The sequence below is a fragment of the Carcharodon carcharias genome, chromosome 33 (genome assembly GCF_017639515.1).
Source record: "Carcharodon carcharias isolate sCarCar2 chromosome 33, sCarCar2.pri, whole genome shotgun sequence".
Taxonomy (NCBI): Eukaryota; Metazoa; Chordata; class Chondrichthyes; order Lamniformes; family Lamnidae; genus Carcharodon; species Carcharodon carcharias.
Genome location: NC_054499.1, coordinates 2,835,163 through 2,862,959, shown reverse-complemented (window position 1 = coordinate 2,862,959; position 27,797 = coordinate 2,835,163). Strand labels below are relative to the sequence as shown.

Sequence of the window (27,797 nt, the reverse complement as noted above, 5' to 3'; positions counted from 1 at the left end):
GCAGGTATATCTCCAGCTGTATGCTGGATATTACTGATACTGAGCAGGTTTACCTCCAGCTGTATGCTGGATACTACTGATACAGAGCAGCTATACCTCCAGCAGGTATATCTCCAGCTGTACGCTGGATACTACTGATACTGAGCAGCTATACTTCCAACTGTACACTGGATACTACTGATACTGAGCAGCTATACCTCCAGCTGTACGCTGGATACTACTGATACTGAGCAGCTATACCTCCAGCTGTATGCTGGATACTACTGATACTGAGCAGGTAAACCTCCAGCTGGTATATCTCTAGCTGTACGCTGGATACTACTGATACTGAGCAGGTATACCTCCAGCTGTATGCTGGATATGACTGACATTGAGCAGGTATACCTCCAGCAGGTATACCTCCAGCTGTATGCTGGATATGACTGATACTAAGCAGATATACCTCCAGCAGGTATATCTCCAGCTGTACGCTGGATATGACTGATGCTGAGCAGGTATACCTCCAACTGTATGCTGGATATGACTGATACTGAGCAGGTATACCTCCAACAGTATATCTCCAGCTGTATGCTGGATACTACTGACATTGAGCAGGTATACCTCCAGCAGGTATATCTCCAGCTGTACGCTGGATACTACTGATACTGAGCAGCTATACCTCCAGCTGTACACTGGATACTACTGATACTGAGCAGCTATACCTCCACCTGTACACTGGATATGAGTGATACTGAGCAGGTATACCTCCAGCAGGTATATCTCCAGCTGTACGCTGGATATGACAGGATACGTTGATAACCTAGTGGGGAGGCACAAGGCTGTGACTGTGGAGGAGGTGGGTGGGAGTTGGTGTGACGTTTTATCACCTGCCCACACTTTGCTTCCACAGTTTAGAGGTGTTTACATTTTCACAACCCAGCAATCAGCTGCTATAAATTGGTTGACATTTGGAAATATTCCGCTTACCTGCATGGATCTATCGATGCGACGCCGAAGGGAGCGGCCCCAGTGTGCCTGGCCAGCAAACCGTGGCATCTGTGGGGCCAGGTGTATGGCCTTCCTATTCAGGTCTTTGTTCACCCACGACAGCTCCTCGTTGAACAGTATGTAGACTTCCACTGTCTTTTTGTCAATGGTCCGTTTGATGGTCTGTGAAGAACAGAATGATCTGCTTTTTACTGCAGCCCAGTGTTAGACACTGACTTCCTGCTAACAGGGCCAAGCTCCTCACTTCTAACTGCTTTGGCACAGGGAGAGGGGTGAAATACAGCTCCACCCCTCTTGCAATTCCACATAAAAAGAGCACTCTTGATTATAATGCTCTCACCTCGAAGTGGAAGATAGAAACTTCACTGCACAGAGCAGAAGATTATTCAAGGACAATAGTTCTATTGAGGGAATGATAGATCATGTTAAGAGGGCCCTTATATAAGAAATAGGAGCTGGAATAGGCCATTCAGCCCCTCCAACATGCTCTGTCATTCAGTAAGATTATGGCTGATACACCACCTCAACTCCACTTTCGCATCCTATCCCCATAGCCCTCGATTTCCTTAGTGTCCAAAAATCTTCTAATCTCGGGAAGCTCAACAGGATCCAGGACAAAGCAGCCCACTTGATTGGAACCCCATCCACCGTCATAAACATTCATTCCCTCCACCACCAACGCACAGTAGCAGTGTGTGTACCATCTACAAGATGCACTGCAGGAATTCACCAAGGTTCCTTAGACAGCACCTTCCAAACCCACAATCTCTATGACCTAGAAGGACAAGGGCAGCAGATAGACGGGAACACCACCACCTGGAAGTTCCCCTCCAAGTCACTCACCATCCTGACTTGGAAATATATCACCGTTCCTTCACTATCGCTGGGTCAAAATCCTGGAACTCCCTCCGTAACAGCGCTGTGGGTGTACCTACACCACATGGACTGCAGCAGTTCAAGAAGGCAGCTCATCACCACCCTCTCAAGGGGCAATTAGGGGTGGACAATAAATTCTGGCCTAGCCAGCAACACCTACATTCCATGATTGAATAAAATAAAAATCAGTCTTGAATATAGTCAATAACTGAGCATTCAAAGCCATCTGAGAAATACAATTCCATCGATTCAAAACAGAGTGAAGGGATTTCTCATCTCAGTTTGAAATAACAAATGTCATATCCTGAGATTGTAACACCCCCTAGCCCTAGGCTCTCCAGCCACGGTGGAAACAACCTCTCAGTATCTACCCTGTCAAGCTCTCTCAAAATCTTATATCTTTCAATCAGATCACTTCTCCTTCTTTTAAACTCCAAGGGAGAAGCTCTCCTCTGGCCTGTGCCTCATCCTGATCCAAATTCGGGGCCTTCCATGTAGGTGACATGCAGTTTCTTTCAGTTGTATGTACAATATTAAACCTGGGTTGCTCAGATTCAGACATTGCAGGTACTGTACCTCACGGTTTGAAAGGCGCTGGAATACGTCCAAGAACTCCACCCCTTGCTGCACTGTAGTCATGGTTTCAAACGAGGACGAGATCAGGTTCTGCGTCATGACTTCCAGATCTTTGATAGCTGAACGGAACCTGAACAAAAAGGTAAGACAGTGGGATGCTGTAAGCTCAGCATTCTCTCTAAAGGCCCAGGGTAGCACAAATAAATCCAGGAGAATACTGCCTATGGTGAAGGGAGTGGATTGTTGGCAGGCAGTGGGCTGCCTTGCTAGCACTTGGGATACCATTGCAAAGCTTCCTCTACACAGGCCTGAGAAAGTGACCCAGAGGAGAAAATGTTCAGGCAACACTGTTGGTCCAAGAAAGACTTGCATTTCTATAGCACATTTCACCACCTCAGAATGTTTCAAAGCACTTTAGAGCCAGTGAAGTACATTTGAAGTGTACTCAGTGTTGTAATGTGGGAAACGTGGCAGTCATTTTGTGCGCAGCAAGATCCCACACAACAGCAAAAAATGATAATGATCCAGATACTCTTTTTTTTAGTGATGTTGATTGAGGGATAAATATTGGCCAGAGGACACTTCACTGCCTCTGCCCCCTGCTCCCCACCCCCAACCTCACCACACCCTCTCCACCCACCTCACCGCCGCTGCTCCTGTTCAAATAGTGGCAGTGCAATCTTTAATCTGGAGTGCTGTGTCCAGTTCTGGGCACCATACTTGAGGAAGGATGTGAAGGCATTGGAGAGAGTACAGAGGAAATTCACAGGAATGATTCCCGGGATGAAGAACTGTAGCCATGAGGATAGATTGGAGAGGTTGGGACAGTTTTCCTTGGAGAAAAGAGGCTGAGAGGAGATTTGAAAGAGGTTTTCAAGATCTTGAGGGGTATGGACAGGGTAAATAGTGAGAAACTGTTCCCATTCAAGAGAACATCAAGAACTAGCAGGCACAGATTCAAAATAATTGGCAAAAAAAGTAAATGTGATTTGAGGAAAAAATCTTTTCACCCAGAAGGTATTTGGAGTCTGGAACAAACTTCCCGAAAGGGTGTTTGAGGCAGGTTCAATCAAGGTATTCAAAAGGGAATAGGATTTCTACCTGAAAAGAGAGAATGTGCAATGTTACGGGGTTAAGGCAGGGGAGTGGGCCTAGGTGGAATGCTCTTTCAGAGAGCCAGTGCAGACTCGATGGGCCAAATAGCCTCGTTCTGCACTGATTCTGCGATACTGTGATTAACGTCCAGCTGAGAGGGCAGAACGGCATCTGGTTTCCCATCTCATCCAAGAGAGGCACCCCCGACAGTGCGGCACTCCCTCAGCACCGCCCCTTGAATGGTGCACCATTCCCTCAGGACCATAGCACTGGGAGTGCCAGCCTGGATTATGTGCTCTAATCTCTGGAGTGGGACTTGAACACACCATCTGATACAGAAGTGAGAGAGTGCTATCCACTGAGCCACAGCTGGCATCTATGGAGAAAAGGCATGGGATTGGGGTGGAAAGGATATGAACTACCATGGCTAACAAAACAGCCAAGCAGTCTCAATGGGCCCCTCCTGCTCCTACACTGTCTAATAAGTTTGACACTGGGTAATGTGCTCCCAAAGCAATCTCGCCAGAGTCAATAAAACTGACCTGCTGTACTCATCGTGCCAGAATGTATTCTTTACATCCAGGATTTCATTTTTCATGACTTTTAGCATTTGTAGGTTTTTATCAAAGGTGGCTTCAATCTCCAGGAGGCTCCGCGTTATATCAGGACCGCGATGTCCCCCAAAACAGGGCAGTGGTATCTGCTCGCCATCTTCCCATCGGGCAAAGAACTCCTGGCAGTCACACACCTGGGCAGATTGATGGAGGAAACAGCAGCATTTTATGCAATTGCAGGAGAAATGATTGATTAACACCAGGTTTTCACAAACCAACCCTGAGGCTGTCAGCAACTCAAGGGAATTTTCACTCTCCCTTGGCCATGCTTTATCACAGCCATTAATCTCTCACTGAAAGGAAAAAAATAGGAAGGTGTGCATTCTTCTAGCGCCTTTCATGACTTTATGACATCCCAAGGCACTTCACAGCCCATAAAGGTTGATCTTTGTTGCAATGTCGGAAACACAGCAGTCAATTTGAACACAGCAAGCTCCCACAAACAGGATCAAGTTACGTCAGCAGGCTGTTTTTAAATGTTACTGATTCAGTGTAAAATATTGGTCAGAACATGGGGGATAACTCTCCTACTCTTATTTAGAACACTTGCACGGGTGTTACGTCTGTCTGAAGGGGAAGACCGGATCTTGATTTAAGGTTTCATCTGAAAGATGGCCTCTCCAACAATGCAGCACACCCTTAATACTGCCCCTCTGACAATGCAGCACTCCCTCACTACTGACCCTCTGACAGTGCGGCACTCCCTCACTACTGACCCTCCGACAGTGCGGCACTCCCTCAGTACTGACCCTCTGACAGTGCGGCACTCCCTCAGTACTGACCCTCTGACAGTGCAGCACTCCCTCAGTACTGACCCTCTGACAGTGCAGCACTCCCTCAGTACTGACCCTCCGACAGTGCAGCACTTCCTCAGTACTGACCCTCTGACAGTGCAGCCCTCCCTCAGTACTGACCCTCTGACAGTGCAGCACTCCCTCAGTACTGACCCTCCGACAGTGCAGCACTCCCTCAGTACTAACCCTCTGACAGTGCAGCACTCCCTCAGTACTGACCCTCTGACAGTGCAGCCCTCCCTCAGTACTGACCCTGACAGTGCAGCCCTCCCTCAGTACTGACCCTCTGACAGTGCAGCCCTCCCTCAGTACTGACCCTCTGACAGTGCAGCACTCCCTCAGTACTGACCCTCTGACAGTGCAGCACTCCCTCAGTACTGACCCTCTGACAGTGCAGCACTCCCTCAGTACTGACCCTCTGACAGTGCAGCACTCCCTCAGTACTGACCCTCTGACAGTGCAGCACTCCCTCAGTACTGACCCTCTGACAGTGCAGCACTCCCTCAGTACTGACCCTCTGACAGTGCAGCACTCCCTCAGTACTGACCCTCTGACAGTGCAGCCCTCCCTCAGTACTGACCCTCTGACAGTGCAGCCCTCCCTCAGTACTGACCCTCTGACAGTGCGGCACTCCCTCAGTACTGACCCTCTGACAGTGCGGCACTCCCTCAGTACTGACCCTCTGACAGTGCGGCACTCCCTCAGTACTGACCCTCTGACAGTGCGGCACTCCCTCAGTACTGACCCTCTGACAGTGCGGCACTCCCTCAGTACTGACCCTCTGACAGTGCGGCACTCCCTCAGTACTGACCCTCTGACAGTGCAGCACTCCCTCAGTACTGACCCTCTGACAGTGCAGCACTCCTTCAATACCGTCACTGGGAAAGTCAAGCCTGGACTATGAGCTCAAGCTTTTGGAACAAGAACTGAATTCTTCTACCTCTAAGGCAAGAGGGCTATACACTGATCCATGGCTGATCTCCATATGTCCATGGCCCAGTGCAATCCTAGGCCTCTACCATCTGATTCAATGCAATCCTGTTCCTTGTGTCTCCAGCCTAGTCCAGCCTCTAGCACAAAATAAACTGAAGTCCAGTGCATTCCCTATGTCAGTAATTGGCCCATCAAGTGCTGGCTACTTTTGTGTCACACAGGAGGTACTTGGCTATTATGATGAGATAGAACACAGGAGAAGGCAGTTCCAGCAGAAAAACAGGGAAAAGGGTGGGAAGGAAGGAAGAATAATGGGGAATGTGCCCCCTGAATCCTAGCACTGTACTTGCTTCTGGACTAAATTTTAAACTTCTTACAGTTCTGATGAAAGGTCATTGAGCTGGGACATTAACTCTCTTTCCCCATAGGTCCTGCCTGGCCTGTTGACAGCTTCCCAGCATTTCTGACTATCTTTCAGAGTTCCAGCAACTGCAGTATTTGGCTTTTGTTTATTTTATTATAATCTCCCTGTGGATGAATATTAAATTGCTTTTGCTAGCGTACCTCAAGCAGGTCCCTGCAGCGCTGTATGAAGGCATCCACTTGAGCAAAGACGCTTGTGTTGTCTAAGATCCAGGGAATGTTTGAAAACCTGTCACCAGAAGGGAAGAGCACATCTCAGATACACAAATATAACTTTTCCTTGCCCTGAAACTTCCAGCCTAAATCTTGCGCCAATCCCCTCTTGGAAGTGGAGGACCGTGCTGCAGTACAGTTCCACTGGTGCCTCATGTATGAGATCAAACTCGCTTTGTTCCTCGGAAGTTATTTTCCCAATGCGAATGACTCTGGTAATTATTGACCCAAGAAAGCGGCACTGGGCCTGCTAGCACGGGGTTGTTTGTAGGTCACTGTGGAACACGTTAAAGAGTCAATCACGGAGTGTGGATTGGAGGCCCAGGGCAGGCTGGGTAAGGGTGGCAGCTTCCCTTTCCTGAAGGAGGTTGATGACAATCTAGCAACTTTCATGGTCATTTTACCTGGTGCCAGCCCACAATATGTCAGATTTATGGGGTTTTAATTTCACTGCTTGCCGGCGTTCCGGGTTACTAATCCAGAAACTCTAACCAACGTAATACTGCATCCATGATTCAACCACAACTGACATTATGACTGAGGCCCATAATACTTTCATCCAGCACACATACACAGGGGAGGCAGTGGTATTGTCACTGGACTAGTATTCTAGAGACCCAGGCTAATGGTCTGGGGACCCAGGTTCAAATCCCACCATGGCAGATGGTGAAATTTGATTTCAATAAAACTCTGGAATTAAAAGCCTGATGATGATCATGAAACCATTGTCAATTGTTGTAAAAACCCATCTGGTTCACTAATGCCCTTTAGGGGAGGAAATCTTCTGTCCTTACCTGGTCTGGCCTACATGTGACTCCAGGCCTAGTGCAATGTGGTTGACTCTTAACTGCCTTCTGAACACGTGCAATTGGGGATGGGCAATAAATGCTGGCCCAGACAGCGACACCCAAGTCCCATGAATGAATTTAAAAAAACACTCACACCCATACAACACAGACCATTGATTGACAAGGGAGTCAAGGATTAAGGATGCAGACAGGAATGTGGAGTTGAGGCCATAATCAGATCACACATTACTGAATGGAGGAGCAGGCCCGAGCCGACTCCTGCTCCAAATTCTTACGATCTTTCTTATGATGATGCACACCATCACTCACACATACATATATGGATACACGCACAGACACACACATGCACCTGGAGTAGGATTGCCTAGTTTTCCTCCTACCCTACCCGGAGGCTTATAGGCCAATGAAGCCCCAAATTGCTAAACAGCCCCTCTGCCCGCCCCCTCCCCCCGTCGTTCCACACCCAACAATCTGAGGTAGCAAACTGTTTAAACCCTGGGACAGCAACATGGATCCATACTTCAACTGAGCAGAGGGTGTGACCAGACCTCACCTGGTGTGAATGGAGGCTGCGCGGGCAAAGTGCGTCTTCCAGGCTCGGCAACACTCGATGCAGTCGTGGAGAGTAGCCTTACTCATTTTGATGTGACCGTCAAATATCCTGTCCAATGAGATCTCTCTGGAGCACAAACGGATTATCTCGTTACTCAGCTGAAAAAGAGACCGGATGGTAGGCGGGTACAGCAAGTTTGTTTTCTAGGTTTGTGGTCAGAATATAAACAGCAAGATTGTGGGAGGCAACATCGCCACAGTCACTGCACTCCAAAAGGTAATTCATTGCATGGAGTATTTTGAACCATTATGCCCAGGTGCTAATTAGCACAAAGTAATGCAAAACTAATCTCATTTAAACTAAAGAGCGCATAGCCAGGATAATCATACTCACTGCATTATTTATTGAACTAAATTACCATTTAAAATTTACACAACCTATTTCCATATCATGCATAATTCCTTCGCATACTTTATTTACATAATTTATTTACACAATCTGGTACTTTAACTTTTGTAACTAATTAACTTAGTACTTCTAACAGCACCCTGAAATTTGGCTCTTCAATTAGCATACAAAGGCTTAATGTGTTCCAACGTTCCCCTCCCTGTTATTTTGGAGATATTAGGCCGTTACAGACAAGAGGCTTTGAACCTCCATTCGAGCAGAGAGAATAATTTCAGACAAAAGTATTCATCGTTTGCTCTCTCATATCTGACGAGTAACATTTCAAGAAACCGCAGCTTTAGAAATGTGTACAGCATGAGTAACACTGAATTATTGAAGCATACAAACAGATATGGAACAGCAAATGCCCAGATGGTACACAGCTCCTGTATTTTTCAATCAACCGTTTAAAACTGACTCCACCATGGCCCCTCTTCAATGTATTTACTTTCACGAGGGTGGAGAATTAAACAAGGGTCATTCCAGGATTTGTGAAAAGTCTGTCTCATCCCCAAAGGTAACCAAGCAAAACTCAAACCTTAAACGCGTGGCGGTGGAAGGGGGTGTTTCACAAAATGTCCTCTGGTTTAATTAATCTCCCTTGCCAGTTGGAGAGGAGCCAATGGTGGTTTCAGGTTGTAGCCACTGCTCCCAGGATTTCTTTGTTAGCAACGATTCTCATTCGGTCAGTTTCAGCTCCTCTGGACCATGTTTTGTTCCTTGCCCCATTACCACCTGTTTTTGCCTTGCACCACCAGCCCTAATCTCACCTCCGGCCTTACACCTTACCGCCCCTTCCTCTTTGTTCTCCCTTCCCTCTACCCCATCATCTCAGCCTCTAACTGGTTAAAACCTGTTACATCGCTAACTTTTTCCAGTCCTGATGAAAGGTCATCAGCCTGAAACTGTACTCGGTTAACTCTGTTTCTCTCGGCATGAATGCTGCCTGACCTGTTGAGCATTTCCACTGCTCATGTTTACGAGCAAGACGCCAAGGGACTATCAAACTGTCTGTACAACCTGCAGCATTGAAGCCCTGCAGTCTATAGGTGGTGTTTCAATGGCCATTCAAACCAGGCCCCATATCTCCGTTCAATTCGGCAACTTAGGCTCATCCATTAGCATGGGCCAGCAGCCGAGCTGGGGTAAATAAAGGAGCAGTAACAAGGGAGCCACTGTTCCAAAAGCTCCAGGATCTCAGGCCAGAGGAGAGAATCACAGAATTGCACAGCGCAGAAGAGGCCCTTCGGCCCATCGAGTCTGCACCGACATGTGAGAAACACCTGACCTACCTCCCTAATCCCATTTACCAGCACTTGGCCCATAGCCTTGAATGTTATGACATGCCAAGTGCTTATCCAGGTACTTTTTAAAGGATGTGAGGCAACCCGCCTCCACCCTCTCAGGCAGTGCATTCCAGACCGTCACCACCCTCTGGGTAAAAAAGGTTTTCCTCACATTCCCCCTAAATCTTCTGCCCCTCACCTTGAACTTATGTCCCCTTGTGACTGACCCTTCAACTAAGGGGAACAGCTGCCCCCTATCCACCCTGTCCATGCCCCTCAATCTAGTACACCTCGATCAGGTCACCCCTCAGTCTCCTCTGCTCCAATGAAGACAACCCAAATCTATCCAACCTCTCTTCATAACTTAAATGTTTCATCCCAGGCAACATCCTGGTGAATCTCCTCTGCACCCCCTCCAATGCAATCACATCCTTCCTATAATGTGGCGACCAGAACTGCACACAGTACTCCAGCTGTGGTCTCACCAAGGTTCTATACAACTCCAACATGACATCCCTACTTTTGTAATCTGTGCCTCGATTGATGAAGGCAAGTGTCCCATGTGCCTTTTTCACCACCCCACTAACATGCCCCTCTGCCTTCAGAGATCTATGGACACACACACCAAGGTCTCTTTGTTCCTCAGAACTTCCTAGTGTCATGCCGTTCATTGAATACTTCCTTGACAAATTACACCTTCCAAAGTGTATCACCTCACACTTTTCAGGGCTAAATTCCATCTGCCACTTATCTGCCCATTTGACCATCCCATCTATATCTTCCTGGAGCCCAAGACACTCAACCTCACTGTTAATCACCCAGCCAACCTTTGTGTCATCCGCAAACTTACTAATTCTACCCCTCACATCTATGTCATTTATATAAATGGCGAATAATAGAGGACCCAGCACAGATCACTGTGGTACCCCACTGGACACTGACTTCCAGTCATTAAAGCATCCTTCTGTCATCATCCTCTGTCTCCTACAAGAAAGCCAATTTTGAATCCACCTCATCAAATTCCCCTGTATCCCATGTGCATTTGCCTGAATGAATGATGTAAAGATCATGAAGACACTGGGAATGAGTTAACCATTGGGAATAAATTGGTCTTGATTTTAAGCAGGGCTGCAACAGGAAGGTTATTTGGAAGACAGGAACAGGAGGCCATTCAGTCCCTCGAGCCTCGGGGGCTCCGCCATTCATTTAGATCGTGGCTGATCTGTATCTTAACTCCATTTACTTGCCTGGGTTCCGTAGCCCTCAATCTCCTTGCCCAACAACATCTGTCACTCTCAGTTTTGAAATTTCCCATTATTTTTCTGCTCAAGTCTCTGAAGTGGAGTTTCAACTTACGACCTTCTGACTCAAGAGGCGAGAGCGTTACCCATCGAGCCTTGGCCCACCACATGCTCAGCTCTGATTTTACTCACTTTGCGGAAGAGAGCAGTGATGCGATCCCTGGTGTTGTAGAACTTTGAATTGACCCAGATGATACGGATGAGACTGAGGATGTGAGGCAGCTTCTCTGGAATGGCTTTGACTTTCAGCGTTGTCAGCTCTGCACAGGGGTTTCTGAGGATGGCCAGGAAGCTGAGGTTTGACTGTGCCTGGGAGCGTCCATCCTGAATACAAAAAGTGTAAGAAGATTCAATAAATACAAAACCAGGAGAAAACACTTGGATTCAAAGGCACTCCTAAGGGAACTGATACAGCACCTTTAGAGCAGCAATCCTCTCCAAGCTTGCTTATGGAGGGGGGCTTGAACCCAAAGCAAGAAGAGATAGGCAAGGAAGGTGATTGAAAAGGTGGGTTTATGGAGGTGGGCAGTGATGGAACAGATGGGGAGGGAGCTTGACAAGAGGATTGTGAAATGCGGGGGCGAGAAGACTGACAGTTTTCAGCCGCCCTTTTCTAAAAGTTATATCTTAATGTTCTGCAGAGCGAATTGAAGCTTTAAATGCTCTTGATATTTTTATAATTGCATATTTAAAGAATTGCATCAGGACTACATTACTGTCTCATCAATCCGATATTATCTAATGAAACAAACACTGTGATGGTTTAATTGTCACGGTGCTATACCCCTCCTGGGAAAAACACTGAGTACTTGTCCAATTTATCAGACATGCTGACAAACTTGCCAATACATTTGCCAGTGATCTCAGACATGGAAACTTCAGCATCCACAGCTTTTTTGAGGACAGAGTTCCAGATTTCCATTACCCCTTTGTGTGAAAAAGTGCTTCCTGACATCATTCCTGAACTACCTAGCTCTAATTTTAAGATAATACCTTTTTGTTATGGGGACCCGGAGACTTGCCTGTCTGCAGCTCCATCAATTTGCTCAGTATCATTTCCCCAGTGATTTCAATTTCACCAAGTTCCTCTCTCCCTTTCACCTCCTGATTTGCAGCTATTACTGGAATGTTTTTTGTATCCTCTATAGTGAACACAGAAGCAAAATATTTGTTCATTTCTTCTGCCATTTCCTTATTATCTAGTGTTAACTCCCAACTGTCACTCTCTAGAGGATCAACACTTGCTTTACTTAATCTTTTCCTTTTTAAATACCTGTACCTTGCTACCTGTTTTTACATTTCTAGCTAGCTTCCTCTCATACCCTAATTTCTTTCTTCTGATTAATCTTATATTCATTCTCTACCATCCTTTATATTCTGTCCAATCATAAGTCCTGCCACTCATCTTTGCGAGGTTATATGCTTTTTCCTTAAGCTTGATGCTTTGCTTAACATCTTTAGTTGACCATGGGTGGTGGGTCCGCCCCTTAGAAATTTTATTTATAATAGGAATGCACTTATTCTGAATACTCTGAAATATCCCCTTAAATGTCTGCCACTATTTCTCTATTGATCTATCCTCTAGCCTAGTTTCCCAGTTCACTTCAGCTAGCTCAGCTTTCATCCCCACATAGTGGTCCTTATTTAAGTTTAAGATACTAGTCTTAGATCCACTCTTCTCCCTTTCAAACTGTGTGTAAAATTCAATCATATTACGGTTGCTGCTACCTAGGGGTGTCTTTACTCCCAGTCATTAATTAATCCTGTCGCGTTACATAATACCAAGTATAATATAACCTGCTCTCTGGTTGGTTCCAGAAGGTGCTGCTCTAAGAAACTATCTCAAAAGCATTGTAAGAACTCCTCATCCAGTGGCAGCTACTACTGCCAATCTGTTTTTCCAGTTTATGTGCAGATTAAAATCACCCATGATTATTGCTGTCTCTTTATCACAAGCACACAACTTTTTCTCTTGAATACTTTGTCCTACACTGGCTACTGTTAGAGGGGCCTGTAGACCACTTCCCACTAATGACTTTGTCCCCTACTATTCCTCATCTCCACCCAAACCGATTCTACATCCTGATCTCCTAAGCCAAGGTCATCTCTAACTATTGCACCAATGCCCTCTTTGATTAACAGTGCTAGCCACACCACCTTTACGCAGCTTCCTATTCTTCTTGAATGTCATGTACCCCTTAATATTAAGGGCCCAATTATGTCACCAATTATCAGATCATATTTATCTATTTCAATGTGAGCCATCAATTCATTTGCGTTGTTATGAATGCTACATGCATTCAGATAGAGAGCCTTCAGTTTTGTCTTTTTGTTACCTTTGTAACATCTAGTCAACTGTTGATATATTCTTAGGTTTTTTTCTCTGTCCCTTCCTGCCATTCTCTGACCCTGATTTCTCACATTACTATTTTTCTCTCCTGTCTTGATTCTACACCTTGAATTGATATCTCTACCGAAGCTTGATCCCTCACCCCTCTTGTTTAGTTTAAAGCCCTCTCTAGTTCCCTAGTTATGCGAATTGCGAGGACACTCATTCCAGCACGATTCAGGTGTAAGCTAACTCAGCAGTACAGCCCCCACTTTCCCCAGTACTGATGCCAGTGCCTCACAAACCAGAACCCACTTCTCCCACATCAGTCTTTGTGCCACGCATTCAAAGAACAATGAAAAGTACAGCACAGGAACAAGTCGCCTCTCAATCTCCGTCGCTCTAGTGAGAACAATCCGAGTTTCTCCAACCTCTCCTCATGGCTAATAACCTCCAGACCAGGCAGCATCCTGGTAAACCTCCTCTGCACTCTCTCCAATGCCTCCATATCCTTCTGGTAATGTGGCAACTATCTCTCTAATTCTATTTGCCCAATGCCAGTTTGCACGTGGTTTAGGTAATAATCCAGAGATGATTACCTTTGAGGTTCTGCTTCTAATTTGGTACCTAGCTACTTATACTGACTTTGCAGAACTTCTTTCCTGATTCTACCTATGTCATTGGTACCTACATAGACCACGACAACTGAATCCTCCCCCTGCCACTGTAAGTTCCTCTCCAGCCCTGAGCAGATGTCCTGAACCCTGGCACTGGACGGGCAGCATAGTTGTTTCGACTCTCGTTCTTTGCTGCAGAGAACAATGTCAGTCACCCTCACTATACTATCCCCTAATACAACTACATTCCTTTTTACTCCCCCCAAATGAACAGCTTCCTGTACTACTTGCCATGGCCAGCCTGCTCATCCACCTTGCAGATCTCGACTTCATCCACACAGGTTGTGAGCACCTCAAACGTGTTGGACAATTGCAAAGCCTGAGGCTCCTCCACTACTTTCTGCTCGGTCCCATTACCTGCCTCACTCACAGTCACATCCTCCTGTCCCTCACTGCTGACCAAAATAGATGACCCTCTTCTAAGAGATGTGACTGTCTTCTATAACAAAGTATCCAGGTATTTCTCCCCCTCCCTTACGTTGCGCTGTGTCTGCATTTTGGCTTCCAGATCAATAATCCTAATCAGGAATTCCTCAAACTGCTTACACTTCCTGCAGACGTGTTTGTCCAAAAGCTCCCACATCCCCCAGCTGCAAATGAATGGGAACACGACAGCGGTTTACAATAGGAACTTCTCACAGAAAAGCACAACCAAAACGCACAACAATGGGAAGTAAAGTCCAGATGCATATACTTTTTAAGGCAAGATTTTTTAACATAACAATTAACTTTGGTGAGACAACCGTTTGCACATCTGGGGAAGGAAATAACAGCAGGGGCTACATCATCCATGGAATTATTCACATTAGAGGCAATAACACCTGCAGAAACAATCAATCTTTTTAAGATGCTAGGATCAGCTGATTTAGGCAGTATGCTGAACTCACTGTCAGATGGGACATCAGTAAGAGCACAGTACTCAGTCTCAGCATCCCAGGCCCAAGGCAGGGGAAGAAAAGGGAATGAGATCTCACACTCCTCATGACAAGAACCCCAAACCTCATCATTAGCTGGGATCCCTGTAAAAAAGTACCCTGGGCAGGGAGATACCCTGGAGACAGCAGGTAGCCCTGGGCAGGGAGATACACTGGGCAGTCCGGTACCCTGGGCAGGGAGATACCCTGGGGACAGCAAGCAGCCCTGGGCCGGGACATACCCTGGGGACAGCAGGCAGCCCTGGGCAGGGAGATATCGTGGGGACAGCAGGTAGATCTGGGCAGGGAGATACCCTGGGGACAGCGGGTAGCCCTGGGCAGGGAGATACCCTGGCGACAGCAGGTAGCCCTGGGCAGGGAGATACCCTGGCGAAAGCAGGTAGCCCTGGGCAGGGAGATAGCCTGGGGACAGCAGGTAGCCCTGGGCAGGGAGATACCCTGGAGACAGCAGGTAGCCCTGGGAAAAGAGATACCCTGGGGACAGCAGATAGACCTGGACAGGGAGATACCCTGGGGACAGCAGGCAGCCCTGGGCAGGGAGATACCATGGGGACAGCAGGCAGCCCTGGGCAGGGAGGTACCCTGGGGACAGCAGGTAGCCCAAGGCAGGGAGATACCCTGGGGACAGCAGGTAGCCCTGGGCAGGGAGATACCCTGGAGACAGCAGGTAGCCCTGGGCAAGGAGGTACCCTGGGGACAGCAGGTAGCCCTGGGCAGGGAGGTACCCTGGGGACAGCAGGTAGCCCTGGGCAGGGAGGTACCCTGGGGACAGCAGGTAGCCCAGGGCAGGGAGGTACCCTGGGGACAGCAGGTAGCCCTGGGCAGAGAGATACCCTGGGGACAGCAGGTAGATCTGGTAAAGGAGATACCCTGGGGACAGCAGGGAGATCTGGGCAGGGAGATACCCTGGTGACAGCAGGAAGATCTGGGCAGGGAGATACCCTGGGGACAGCAGGTAGCCCTAGGCAGGAAGATACCCTGGGGACAGCAAGCAGCCCTGGGCAGGGAGATACCTTGGGGACAGCAGGTAGCCCTGGTCAGGGAGATAGCCTGGGGACAGGAGGTAGCCCTAGGCAGGAAGATACCCTGGGGACAGCAAGCAGCCCTGGGCAGGGAGATACCCTGGGGACAGCAGGTAGCCCTGGGCAGGGAGATACCCTGGGGACAGCAGGTAGATCTGGGCAGGGAGATACCCTGGGGACAGCAGGTAGATCTGGGCAGGGAGATACCCTGGGGACAGCAGGTAGATCTGGGCAGGGAGATACCCTGGGGACAGCAGGTAGATCTGGGCAGGGAGATACCCTGGGGACAGCAGGTAGCCCAGGTCAGGGAGATAGCCTGGGGACAGGAGGTAGCCCTAGGCAGGAAGATACCCTGGGGACAGCAAGCAGCCCTGGGCAGGGAGATACCCTGGGGACAGCAGGTAGCCCTGGGCAGGGAGATACCCCGGGGACAGCAGGTAGCCCTGGGCAGGGAGGTACCCTGGGGACAGCAGGTAGCCCTGGGTAGGGAGATACCCAAGGGACAGCAACTAGCCCTGGGCAGGGAGATACCCTGGGGACAGCACGAAGCCCTGGGCAGGCAGATACCCTGGGGACAGTACGTAGCCCTGGGCAGGCAGATACCCTGGAGACAGCAGGTAGTCCTGGGCAGGGAGATACCCTGGGGACAGCAGGTAGCCCTGGGCAGGGAAATCCCCTGGGGACAGCACGCAGCCCTGGGCAGGGAGATGCCCTGGGGACAGCAGGTAGCCCTGGGTAGGGAGGTACACTGGGGACAGCAGGTAGATCAGGGCAAGGAGATACCCTGGGGACAGCAGGTAGATCTGGGCAGGAAGATACCCTGGGGACAGCAGGTAGATCTGGGGAGGGAGATACCCTGGGGATAGCAGGTTACCCTGGGCAGGGAGGTACCCTGGGGACAGCAGGTAGCCCTGGGCAGGGAGATACCCTGGGGACAGCAGGTAGCCCTGGGCAGGGAGATACCCTGGGGACAGCAGGTAGCCCTGGGCAGGGAGATACCCTGGGGACAGCAGGTAGCCTTGGGCAGGAAGATACCCTGGGGACAGCAGGTAGCCCTGGGCAGGGAGATACCCTGGGGACAGCAGGTAGCCCTGGGCAGGGAGATACCCTGGGGACAGCAGGTAGCCCTGGGCAGGGAGATACCCTGGGGACAGCAGGTAGCCCTGGGCAGGGAGATACCATGGGGACAGCAGGTAGCCCTGGGCAGGGAGATACCCTGGGGACAGCAGGTAGCCCTGGGCAGGGAGGTACCCTGGGGACAGCAGGTAGCCCTGGGCAGGGAGATACCCTGGGGACAGCAGGCAGCCCTGGGAAGGGAGATACCCTGGGGACAGCAGGTAGCCCTGGGCAGGGAGATACCCTGGGGACAGCAGGTAGCCCTGGGCAGGGAGATACCCTGGGGACAGCAGGTAGCCCTGGGCAGGGAGATACCCTGGGGAAAGGAGGTAGTTCGGGGCAGAGAGATACCCTGGGGACAGCAGGTAGATCTGGGCAGGGAGATACCCTAGGGACAGCAGGTAGATCTGGGCAGGGAGATACCCTGGGGATAGCAGGTAGCCCTGGGCAGTGAGGTACCCTGGGGACAGCAGGTAGCCCTGGGCAGGGAGATAACCTGGGGACAGCAGGTAGCCCTGGGCAGGGAGATCCCTGGGGAGGGCAGGTAGCCCTGGTCAGGGAGATAGTCTGGAGACAGGAGGTAGCCCTAGGCAGTCCGGTACACTGGGGACAGCAGGTAGCCCTGGGCAGGGAGATACCCTGGGGACAGCAGGTAGATCTGGGCAGGGCGATAACCTGGGGACAGCAGGCAGCCCTGGGCAGGGAGATACCCTGCGGACAGCAGGGAGATCTGGGCAGGGCGATACCCTGGGGACAGCAGGTAGCCCTGGGCATGGAGATACACTGGGGACAGCAGGTAGCCCTGGGCAGGGAGAAAACCCTGGGGACAGCAGGTAGACCTGGGCAGGGAGGTACCCTGGGGACAGCAGGTAGCCCTGGGCAGGGAGATACCCTGGGGACAGCAGGTAGTTCTGGGCAGGGAGATACCCTGGGGACAGCAGGTAGATATGGGCAGGGAGGTACACTGGAGACAGCAGGTAGCCCTGGGCAGGCAGATACACTGGGGACAGCACGTAGCCCTGGGCAGGCAGATACCCAGGGGACAGAACGTAGCCCTGGGCAGGGAGATACCCTGGGGACAGCAGGTAGCCCTGGGCAAGGAGATACCCTGGGGACAGCAGGTAGCCCTGGGCAAGGAGATACCCTGGGGACAGCAGGTAGCCCTGGGCAAGGAGATACGCTGGGGACAGCAGGTAGCCCTGGGCAGGGAAAACCCCTGGGGACAGCACGCAGCCCTGGGCAGGGAGATACCCTGGGGACAGCAGGTAGATCTGGGCAGAAAGATACCCTGGGGACAGCACGTAGATCTGGGCAGGGAGATACCCTGGGGACAGCAGGTAGCCCGGGGCAGGGAGGTACCCTGGGGAAAGCAGGTAGCCCTGGGCATGGAGGTACCCTGGGGACACCAGGTAGCCCTGGGCAGGGAGATGCCCTGGGGACAGCAGGTAGCCCTGGGCAGGGAGATACCCTGGGGACAGCAGGCAGCCCAGGGCAGGGAGATACCCTGGGGACAGCAGGTAGATCTGGGCAGAGAGATACGATGGGGACAGCAGGTACATCTGGGCAGGGAAATCCCCTGGGGACAGCAGGTAGCCCTGGGCAGGGAGGTACACTGGCGACAGCAGGTAGCCCTGGGCAGGGAGATAACCTGGGGACAGCAGGAAGTTGGGGCAGGGAGATACCCTGGGGACAGCAGGTAGCCCGGGGCAGGGAGATACCGTCGGGACAGCAGGTAGCCCTGGGCAGGGAGATACCACGGGGAGAGCAGGTAGCCCTGGGCAGGGAGATACCCTGGGGACAGCAGGAAGCCCTGGGCAGGGAGATACCCAGGGGACAGCAGGTAGCCTTGGGCAGGGAGATACCCTGGGGACAGCAGGTAGCCCTGGGCAGGGAGATACCCAGGGGACAGCAGGAAGATCAGGGCAAGGAGATACCCTGGGGACAGCAGGTAGATCTGGGCAGGGAGATACCCTGGGGACAGCAGGTAGATCTGGGCAGGGAAATACGCTGGGGAGAGCAGGTAGATCTGGGCAGGGAAATACGCTGGGGATAGCAGGTTACCCTGGGCAGGGAGGTACCCTGGGGACAGCAGGTAGATCTGGGCAGGGAGATACCCTGGGGACAGCAGGTAGCCCTGGGCAGGGAGATACCCTGGGGACAGCAGGTAGCCCTGGGCAGGGAGATACCCTGGGGACAGCAGGTAGTCCTGGGCAGGGAAATACCCTGAGGACAGCAGGTAGCGCTGGGCAGGGATATACCCAGGGGACAGCAGGCAGCCCGGGGCAGGGAGATACCCAGGGGACAGCAGGCAGCCCTGGGCAGGGAGGTACCCTGGGGACAGCAGGTAGCCCTGGACAGGGAGGTACCCTGGGGACAGCAGGTAGCCCTGGGCAGGGAGATAACCTGCGGACAGCAGGTAGCACTCGGCAGGGAGGTACCCTGGGGACAGCAGGTGGCCCAGGGCAGGGAGATACCCTGGGGACAGCAGGTAGCACAGGGCAGGGAGATACCCTGGGGACAGCAGGTAGCCCTGGGCAGGGAGATACCCTGGGGACAGCAGGTAGCCCTGGGCAGGGGGATACCCTGGGGACAGCAGGTAGCCCTGGGCAGGGGGATACCCTGGGGACAGCAGGTAGCCCTGGGCAGGGGGATACCCTGGGGACAGCAGGTAGCCCTGGGCAGGGAGATACCCTGGGGACAGCAGGTAGATCGGGGCAGAGAGATAACCGGGGGACAGCAGGTAGATCTGGGAAAGGAGGTACCCTGGGGACAGCAGGTAGCCCTGGGTAGGGAGATACCCTGGGGACAGCAGCTGGCCCGGGGCAGGGAGATAGCCTGGGGACAGCAGGTAGCCCTGGGCAGGGAGATACCCTGGGGACAGCAGGTAGCCCAGGTCAGGGAGATAGCCTGGGGACAGGACGTAGCCCTAGGCAGGAAGATACCCTGGGGACAGCAAGCAGCCCTGGGCAGGGAGATACCCTAGGGACAGCAGGTAGCCCTGGGCAGGGAGGTACCCTGGGGACAGCAGGTAGCCCTGGGTAGGGAGATACCCAAGGGACAGCAACTAGCCCTGGGCAGGAGATACCCTGGGGACAGCACGAAGCCCTGGTGAGGCAGATACCCTGGGGACAGTACTTAGCCCTGGGCAGGCAGATACCCTGGGGACAGCAGGTAGTCCTGGGCAGGGAGATACCCAGGGGACAGCAGGTAGCCCTGGGCAGGGAAATCCCCTGGGGACAGCACGCAGCCCTGGGCAGGGAGATACCCTGGGGACAGCAGGTAGCCCTGGGTAGGGAGGTACACTGGGCCAGCAGGTAGATCAGGGCAAGGAGATACCCTGGGGACAGCAGGTAGATCTGGGCAGGAAGATACACTGGGGACAGCAGGTAGATCTGGGGAGGGAGATACCCTGGGGATAGCAGGTTACCCTGGGCAGGGAGGTACCCTGGGGACAGCAGGTAGCCCTGGGCAGGGAGATACCCTGGGGACAGCAGGTAGCCCTGGGCAGGGAGATACCCTGGGGACAGCAGGAAGCCTTGGGCAGGAAGATACCCTGGGGACAGCAGATAGCCCTGGGCAGGGAGATACCCTGGGGACAGCAGGTAGCCCTGGGCAGGGAGATACCCTGGGGACAGCAGGTAGCCCTGGGCAGGGAGATACCCTGGGGACAGCAGGTAGCCCTGGGCAGGGAGATACCCTGGGGACAGCAGGTAGCCCTGGGCAGGGAGATACCCTAGGGACAGCAGGTAGCCCTGGGCAGGGAGATACCCTGGGGACAGCAGGTAGCCCTGGGCAGGGAGATACCCTGGGGACAGCAGGTAGCCCTGGGCAGGGAGGTACCCTGGGGACAGCAGGTAGCCCTGGGCAGGGAGATACCCTGGGGACAGCTGGCAGCCCTGGGCAGGGAGATACCCTGGGGACAGCAGGTAGCCCAGGGCAGGAAGATACCCTGGGGACAGCAGGTAGCCCTGGGCAGGGAGATACCCTGGGGACAGCAGGTAGCCCTGGGCAGGGAGATACCCTGGGGACAGCAGGTAGTTCGGGGCAGAGAGATACCCTGGGGACAGCAGGTAGATCTGGGCAGGGAGATACCCTGGGGACAGCAGGTAGATCTGGGCAGGGAGATACCCTGGGGATAGCAGGTAGCCCTGGGCAGTGAGGTACCCTGGGCACAGCAGGTAGCCCTGGGCAGGGAGATAACCTGGGGACAGCAGGTAGCCCTGGGCAGGGAGATCCCTGGGGACAGCAGGTAGCCCTGGTCAGGGAGATAGTCTGGAGACAGGAGGTAGCCCTAGGCAGTCCGGTACCCTGGGGACAGCAGGTAGCCCTGGGCAGGGAGATACCCCGGGGACAGCAGGTAGATCTGGGCAGGGCGATAACCTGGGGACAGCAGGCAGCCCTGGGCAGGGAGATACCCTGCGGACAGCAGGGAGATTTGGGCAGGGCGATACCCTGGGGACAGCAGGTAGCCCTGGGCATGGAGATACACTGGGGACAGCAGGTAGCGCTGGGCAGGGAGAAAACCCTGGGGACAGCAGGTAGCCCTGGGCAGGGAGGTACCCTGGGGACAGCAGGTAGCCCTGGGCAGGGAGATACCCTGGGGACAGCAGGTAGTTCTGGGCAGGGAGATACCCTGGGGACAGCAGGTAGTTCTGGGCAGGGAGATACCCTGGGGACAGCAGGTAGTTCTGGGCAGGGAGATACCCTGGGGACAGCAGGTAGTTCTGGGCAGGGAGATACCCTGGGGACAGCAGGTAGATCTGGGCAGGGAGGTACCCTGGGGACAGCAGGTAGCCCTGGGCAGGGAGATACACTGGGGACAGCACGTAGCCCTGGGCAGGCAGATACCCAGGGGACAGTACGTAGCCCTGGGCAGGGAGATACCCTGGAGACAGCAGGTAGCCCTGGGCAAGGAGATACCCTGGGGACAGCAGGTAGCCCTGGGCAAGGAGATACCCTGGGGACAGCAGGTAGCCCTGGGCAGGGAAAACCCCTGGGGACAGCACGCAGCCCTGGGCAGGGAGATACCCTGGGGACAGCAGGTAGATCTGGGCAGAAAGATACCCTGGGGACAGCACGTAGATCTGGGCAGGGAGATACCCTGGGGACAGCAGGTAGCCCGGGGCAGGGAGGTACCCTGGGGAAAGCAGGTAGCCCTGGGCAGGGAGGTACCCTGGGGACACCAGGTAGCCCTGGGCAGGGAGATGCCCTGGGGACAGCAGGTAGCCCTGGGCAGGGAGATACCCTGGGGACAGCAGGCAGCCCAGGGCAAAGAGATACCCTGGGGACAGCAGGTAGATCTGGGCAGAGAGATACGATGGGGACAGCAGGTACATCTGGGCAGGGAAATCCCCTGGGGATAGCAGGTAGCCCTGGGCAGGGAGGTACACTGGCGACAGCAGGTAGCCCTGGGCAGGGAGATACCCTGGGGACAGCAGGAAGCCCGGGGCAGGGAGATACCCTGGGGACAGCAGGTAGCCCTGGGCAGGGAGATACCGTCGGGACAGCAGGTAGCCCTGGGCAGGGAGATACCACGGGGAGAGCAGGTAGCCCTGGGCAGGGAGATACCCTGGGGACAGCAGGAAGCCCTGGGCAGGGAGATACCCAGGGGACAGCAGGTAGCCTTGGGCAGGGAGATACCCTGGGGACAGCAGGTAGCCCTAGGCAGGGAGATACCCAGGGGACAGCAGGAAGATCAGGGCAAGGAGATACCCTGGGGACAGCAGGTAGATCTGGGCAGGGAGATACCCTGGGGACAGCAGGTAGATCTGGGCAGGGAGATACCCTGGGGACAGCAGGTAGATCTGGGCAGGGAAATACGCTGGGGACAGCAGGTAGATCTGGGCAGGGAAATTCGCTGGGGATAGCAAGTTACCCTGGGCAGGGAGGCACACTGGGGACAGCAGGTAGCCCTGGGCAGGGAGATACCCTGGGGACAGCAGGTAGCCCTGGGCAGGGAGATACCCTGGGGACAGCAGGTAGCCCTGGGCAGGGAGATACCCTGGGGACAGCAGGTAGTCCTGGGCAGGGAAATACCCTGGGGACAGCAGGTAGCGCTGGGCAGGGATATACCCAGGGGACAGCTGGCAGCCCTGGGCAGGGAGATACCCAGGGGACAGCAGGCAGCCCTGGGCAGGGAGATACCCTGGGGACAGCAGGTAGCCCTGGGCAGTGAGGTACCCTGGGGACAGCAGGTAGCCCTGGGCAGGGAGATAACCTGCGGACAGCAGGTAGCCCTCGGCAGGGAGGTACCCTGGGGACAGCAGGTGGCCCAGGGCAGGGAGATACCCTGGGGACAGCAGGTAGCCCAGGGCAGGGAGGTACCCTGGGGACAGCAGGTAGCCCTGGGTAGGGAGATACCCAGGGGACAGCAGGAAGATCAGGGCAAGGAGATACCCTGGGGACAGCAGGTAGATCTGGGCAGGGCGATAACCTGGGGACAGCAGGCAGCCCTGGGCAGGGAGATACCCTGCGGACAGCAGGGAGATTTGGGCAGGGCGATACCCTGGGGACAGCAGGTAGCCCTGGGCATGGAGATACACTGGGGACAGCAGGTAGCCCTGGGCAGGGAGAAAACCCTGGGGACAGCAGGTAGCCCTGGGCAGGGAGGTACCCTGGGGACAGCAGGTAGCCCTGGGCAGGGAGATACCCTGGGGACAGCAGGTAGTTCTGGGCAGGGAGATACCCTGGGGACAGCAGGTAGTTCTGAGCAGGGAGATACCCTGGGGACAGCAGGTAGTTCTGGGCAGGGAGATACCCTGGGGACAGCAGGTAGTTCTGGGCAGGGAGATACCCTGGGGACAGCAGGTAGATCTGGGCAGGGAGGTACCCTGGGGACAGCAGGTAGCCCTGGGCAGGGAGATACACTGGGGACAGCACGTAGCCCTGGGCAGGCAGATACCCTGGGGACAGTACGTAGCCCTGGGCAGGGAGATACCCTGGAGACAGCAGGTAGCCCTGGGCAAGGAGATACCCTGGGGACAGCAGGTAGCCCTGGGCAAGGAGATACCCTGGGGACAGCAGGTAGCCCTGGGCAGGGAAAACCCCTGGGGACAGCACGCAGCCCTGGGCAGGGAGATACCCTGGGGACAGCAGGTAGATCTGGGCAGAAAGATACCCTGGGGACAGCACGTAGATCTGGGCAGGGAGATACCCTGGGGACAGCAGGCAGCCCAGGGCAAAGAGATACCCTGGGGACAGCAGGTAGATCTGGGCAGAGAGATACGATGGGGACAGCAGGTACATCTGGGCAGGGAAATCCCCTGGGGATAGCAGGTAGCCCTGGGCAGGGAGGTACACTGGCGACAGCAGGTAGCCCTGGGCAGGGAGATACCCTGGGGACAGCAGGAAGCCCGGGGCAGGGAGATACCCTGGGGACAGCAGGTAGCCCTGGGCAGGGAGATACCGTCGGGACAGCAGGTAGCCCTGGGCAGGGAGATACCCCGGGGAGAGCAGGTAGCCCTGGGCAGGGAGATACCCTGGGGACAGCAGGAAGCCCTGGGCAGGGAGATACCCAGGGGACAGCAGGTAGCCTTGGGCAGGGAGATACCCTGGGGACAGCAGGTAGCCCTAGGCAGGGAGATACCCAGGGGACAGCAGGAAGATCAGGGCAAGGAGATACCCTGGGGACAGCAGGTAGATCTGGGCAGGGAGATACCCTGGGGACAGCAGGTAGATCTGGGCAGGGAGATACCCTGGGGACAGCAGGTAGATCTGGGCAGGGAAATACGCTGGGGACAGCAGGTAGATCTGGGCAGGGAAATTCGCTGGGGATAGCAAGTTACCCTGGGCAGGGAGGCACACTGGGGACAGCAGGTAGCCCTGGGCAGGGAGATACCCTGGGGACAGCAGGTAGCCCTGGGCAGGGAGATACCCTGGGGACAGCAGGTAGCCCTGGGCAGGGAGATACCCTGGGGACAGCAGGTAGTCCTGGGCAGGGAAATACCCTGGGGACAGCAGGTAGCGCTGGGCAGGGATATACCCAGGGGACAGCTGGCAGCCCTGGGCAGGGAGATACCCAGGGGACAGCAGGCAGCCCTGGGCAGGGAGATACCCTGGGGACAGCAGGTAGCCCTGGGCAGTGAGGTACCCTGGGGACAGCAGGTAGCCCTGGGCAGGGAGATAACCTGCGGACAGCAGGTAGCCCTCGGCAGGGAGGTACCCTGGGGACAGCAGGTGGCCCAGGGCAGGGAGATACCCTGGGGACAGCAGGTAGCCCAGGGCAGGGAGGTACCCTGGGGACAGCAGGTAGCCCTGGGTAGGGAGGTACACTGGGGACAGCAGGTAGATCAGGGCAAGGAGATACCCTGGGGACAGCAGGTAGATCTGGGCAGGAAGATACCCTGGGGACAGCAGGTAGCCCGGGGCAGGGAGATAACCTGGGGACAGCAGGTAGCCCTGGGCAGGGAGATACACTGGGGACAGCAGGTAGCCGTGGGCAGAGAGATACTCTGGGGACAGCAGGTCGCCCTGGGCAGGGAGACACCCTGGGCAGTCCGGTACCCTGGGGACAGCAGGTAGCCCTGGGCAGGGAGATAACCTGGGACAGCAGGTAGCCCTGGGCAGTCCGGTACCCTGGGGACAGCAGGTGGCCCTGGCCAGGGAAATACCCTGGGGACAGCAGGCAGCCCTGGGCAGGGAGATACCCTGGGGACAGCAGGTAGCCCTGGGCAGGGAGGTACCCTGGGGACAGCAGGTAGCCCTGGGCAGGGAGATACCCTGGGGACAGCAGGCAGCCCTGGGAAGGGAGATACCCTGGGGACAGCAGGTAGCCCAGGGCAGGAAGATACCCTGGGGACAGCAGGTAGCCCTGGGCAGGGAGATACCCTGGGGACAGCAGGTAGCCCTGGGCAGGGAGATACCCTGGGGACAGCAGGTAGCCCTGGGCAGGGAGATACCCTGGGGAAAGGAGGTAGTTCGGGGCAGAGAGATACCCTGGGGACAGCAGGTAGATCTGGGCAGGGAGATACCCTAGGGACAGCAGGTAGATCTGGGCAGGGAGATACCCTGGGGATAGCAGGTAGCCCTGGGCAGTGAGGTACCCTGGGGACAGCAGGTAGCCCTGGGCAGGGAGATAACCTGGGGACAGCAGGTAGCCCTGGGCAGGGAGATCCCTGGGGAGGGCAGGTAGCCCTGGTCAGGGAGATAGTCTGGAGACAGGAGGTAGCCCTAGGCAGTCCGGTACACTGGGGACAGCAGGTAGCCCTGGGCAGGGAGATACCCTGGGGACAGCAGGTAGATCTGGGCAGGGCGATAACCTGGGGACAGCAGGCAGCCCTGGGCAGGGAGATACCCTGCGGACAGCAGGGAGATCTGGGCAGGGCGATACCCTGGGGACAGCAGGTAGCCCTGGGCACGGAGATACACTGGGGACAGCAGGTAGCCCTGGGCAGGGAGAAAACCCTGGGGACAGCAGGTAGCCCTGGGCAGGGAGGTACCCTGGGGACAGCAGGTAGCCCTGGGCAGGGAGATACACTGGGGACAGCAGGTAGTTCTGGGCAGGGAGATACCCTGGGGACAGCAGGTAGATATGGGCAGGGAGGTACACTGGAGACAGCAGGTAGCCCTGGGCAGGCAGATACACTGGGGACAGCACGTAGCCCTAGGCAGGCAGATACCCAGGGGACAGAACGTAGCCCTGGGCAGGGAGATACCCTGGGGACAGCAGGTAGCCCTGGGCAAGGAGATACCCTGGGGACAGCAGGTAGCCCTGGGCAAGGAGATACCCTGGGGACAGCAGGTAGCCCTGGGCAAGGAGATACGCTGGGGACAGCAGGTAGCCCTGGGCAGGGAAAACCCCTGGGGACAGCACGCAGCCCTGGGCAGGGAGATACCCTGGGGACAGCAGGTAGATCTGGGCAGAAAGATACCCTGGGGACAGCACGTAGATCTGGGCAGGGAGATACCCTGGGGACAGCAGGTAGCCCGGGGCAGGGAGGTACCCTGGGGAAAGCAGGTAGCCCTGGGCATGGAGGTACCCTGGGGACACCAGGTAGCCCTGGGCAGGGAGATGCCCTGGGGACAGCAGGTAGCCCTGGGCAGGGAGATACCCTGGGGACAGCAGGCAGCCCAGGGCAGGGAGATACCCTGGGGACAGCAGGTAGATCTGGGCAGAGAGATACGATGGGGACAGCAGGTACATCTGGGCAGGGAAATCCCCTGGGGACAGCAGGTAGCCCTGGGCAGGGAGGTACACTGGCGACTGCAGGTAGCCCTGGGCAGGGAGATAACCTGGGGACAGCAGGAAGTTGGGGCAGGGAGATACCCTGGGGACAGCAGGTAGCCCGGGGCAGGGAGATACTGTCGGGACAGCAGGTAGCCCTGGGCAGGGAGATACCACGGGGAGAGCAGGTAGCCCTGGGCAGGGAGATACCCTGGGGACAGCAGGAAGCCCTGGGCAGGGAGATACCCAGGGGACAGCAGGTAGCCTTGTGCAGGGAGATACCCTGGGGACAGCAGGTAGCCCTGGCAGGGAGATACCCAGGGGACAGCAGGAAGATCAGGGCAAGGAGATACCCTGGGGACAGCAGGTAGATCTGGGCAGGGAGATACCCTGGGGACAGCAGGTAGATCTGGGCAGGGAAATACGCTGGGGAGAGCAGGTAGATCTGGGCAGGGAAATACGCTGGGGATAGCAGGTTACCCTGGGCAGGGAGATACCCTGGGGACAGCAGGTAGATCTGGGCAGGGAGATACCCTGGGGACAGCAGGTAGCCCTGGGCAGGGAGATACCCTGGGGACAGCAGGTAGCCCTGGGCAGGGAGATACCCTGGGGACAGCAGGTAGCCCTGGGCAGGGAGATACCCTGGGGA

At 54.7% G+C, this 27,797-nt stretch overlaps 1 protein-coding gene across 1 annotated transcript in view; it reads right to left on the bottom strand.

The window, feature by feature from the left end:
* Positions 1-27,797, bottom strand: part of dnah2 (dynein, axonemal, heavy chain 2) — a 251,184-nt gene that overhangs the window by 173,162 nt on the left and 50,225 nt on the right. Inside the window, exons 6-11 of the mRNA XM_041178731.1 lie at positions 11,040-11,231; positions 7,874-8,031; positions 6,440-6,527; positions 4,077-4,282; positions 2,440-2,569; positions 967-1,149 (exon numbers count right to left, since the gene is read on the bottom strand). Coding sequence (XP_041034665.1) covers positions 967-1,149; positions 2,440-2,569; positions 4,077-4,282; positions 6,440-6,527; positions 7,874-8,031; positions 11,040-11,231 — 957 coding nt within the window. The remainder of the gene's footprint in view (positions 1-966; positions 1,150-2,439; positions 2,570-4,076; positions 4,283-6,439; positions 6,528-7,873; positions 8,032-11,039; positions 11,232-27,797) is intronic.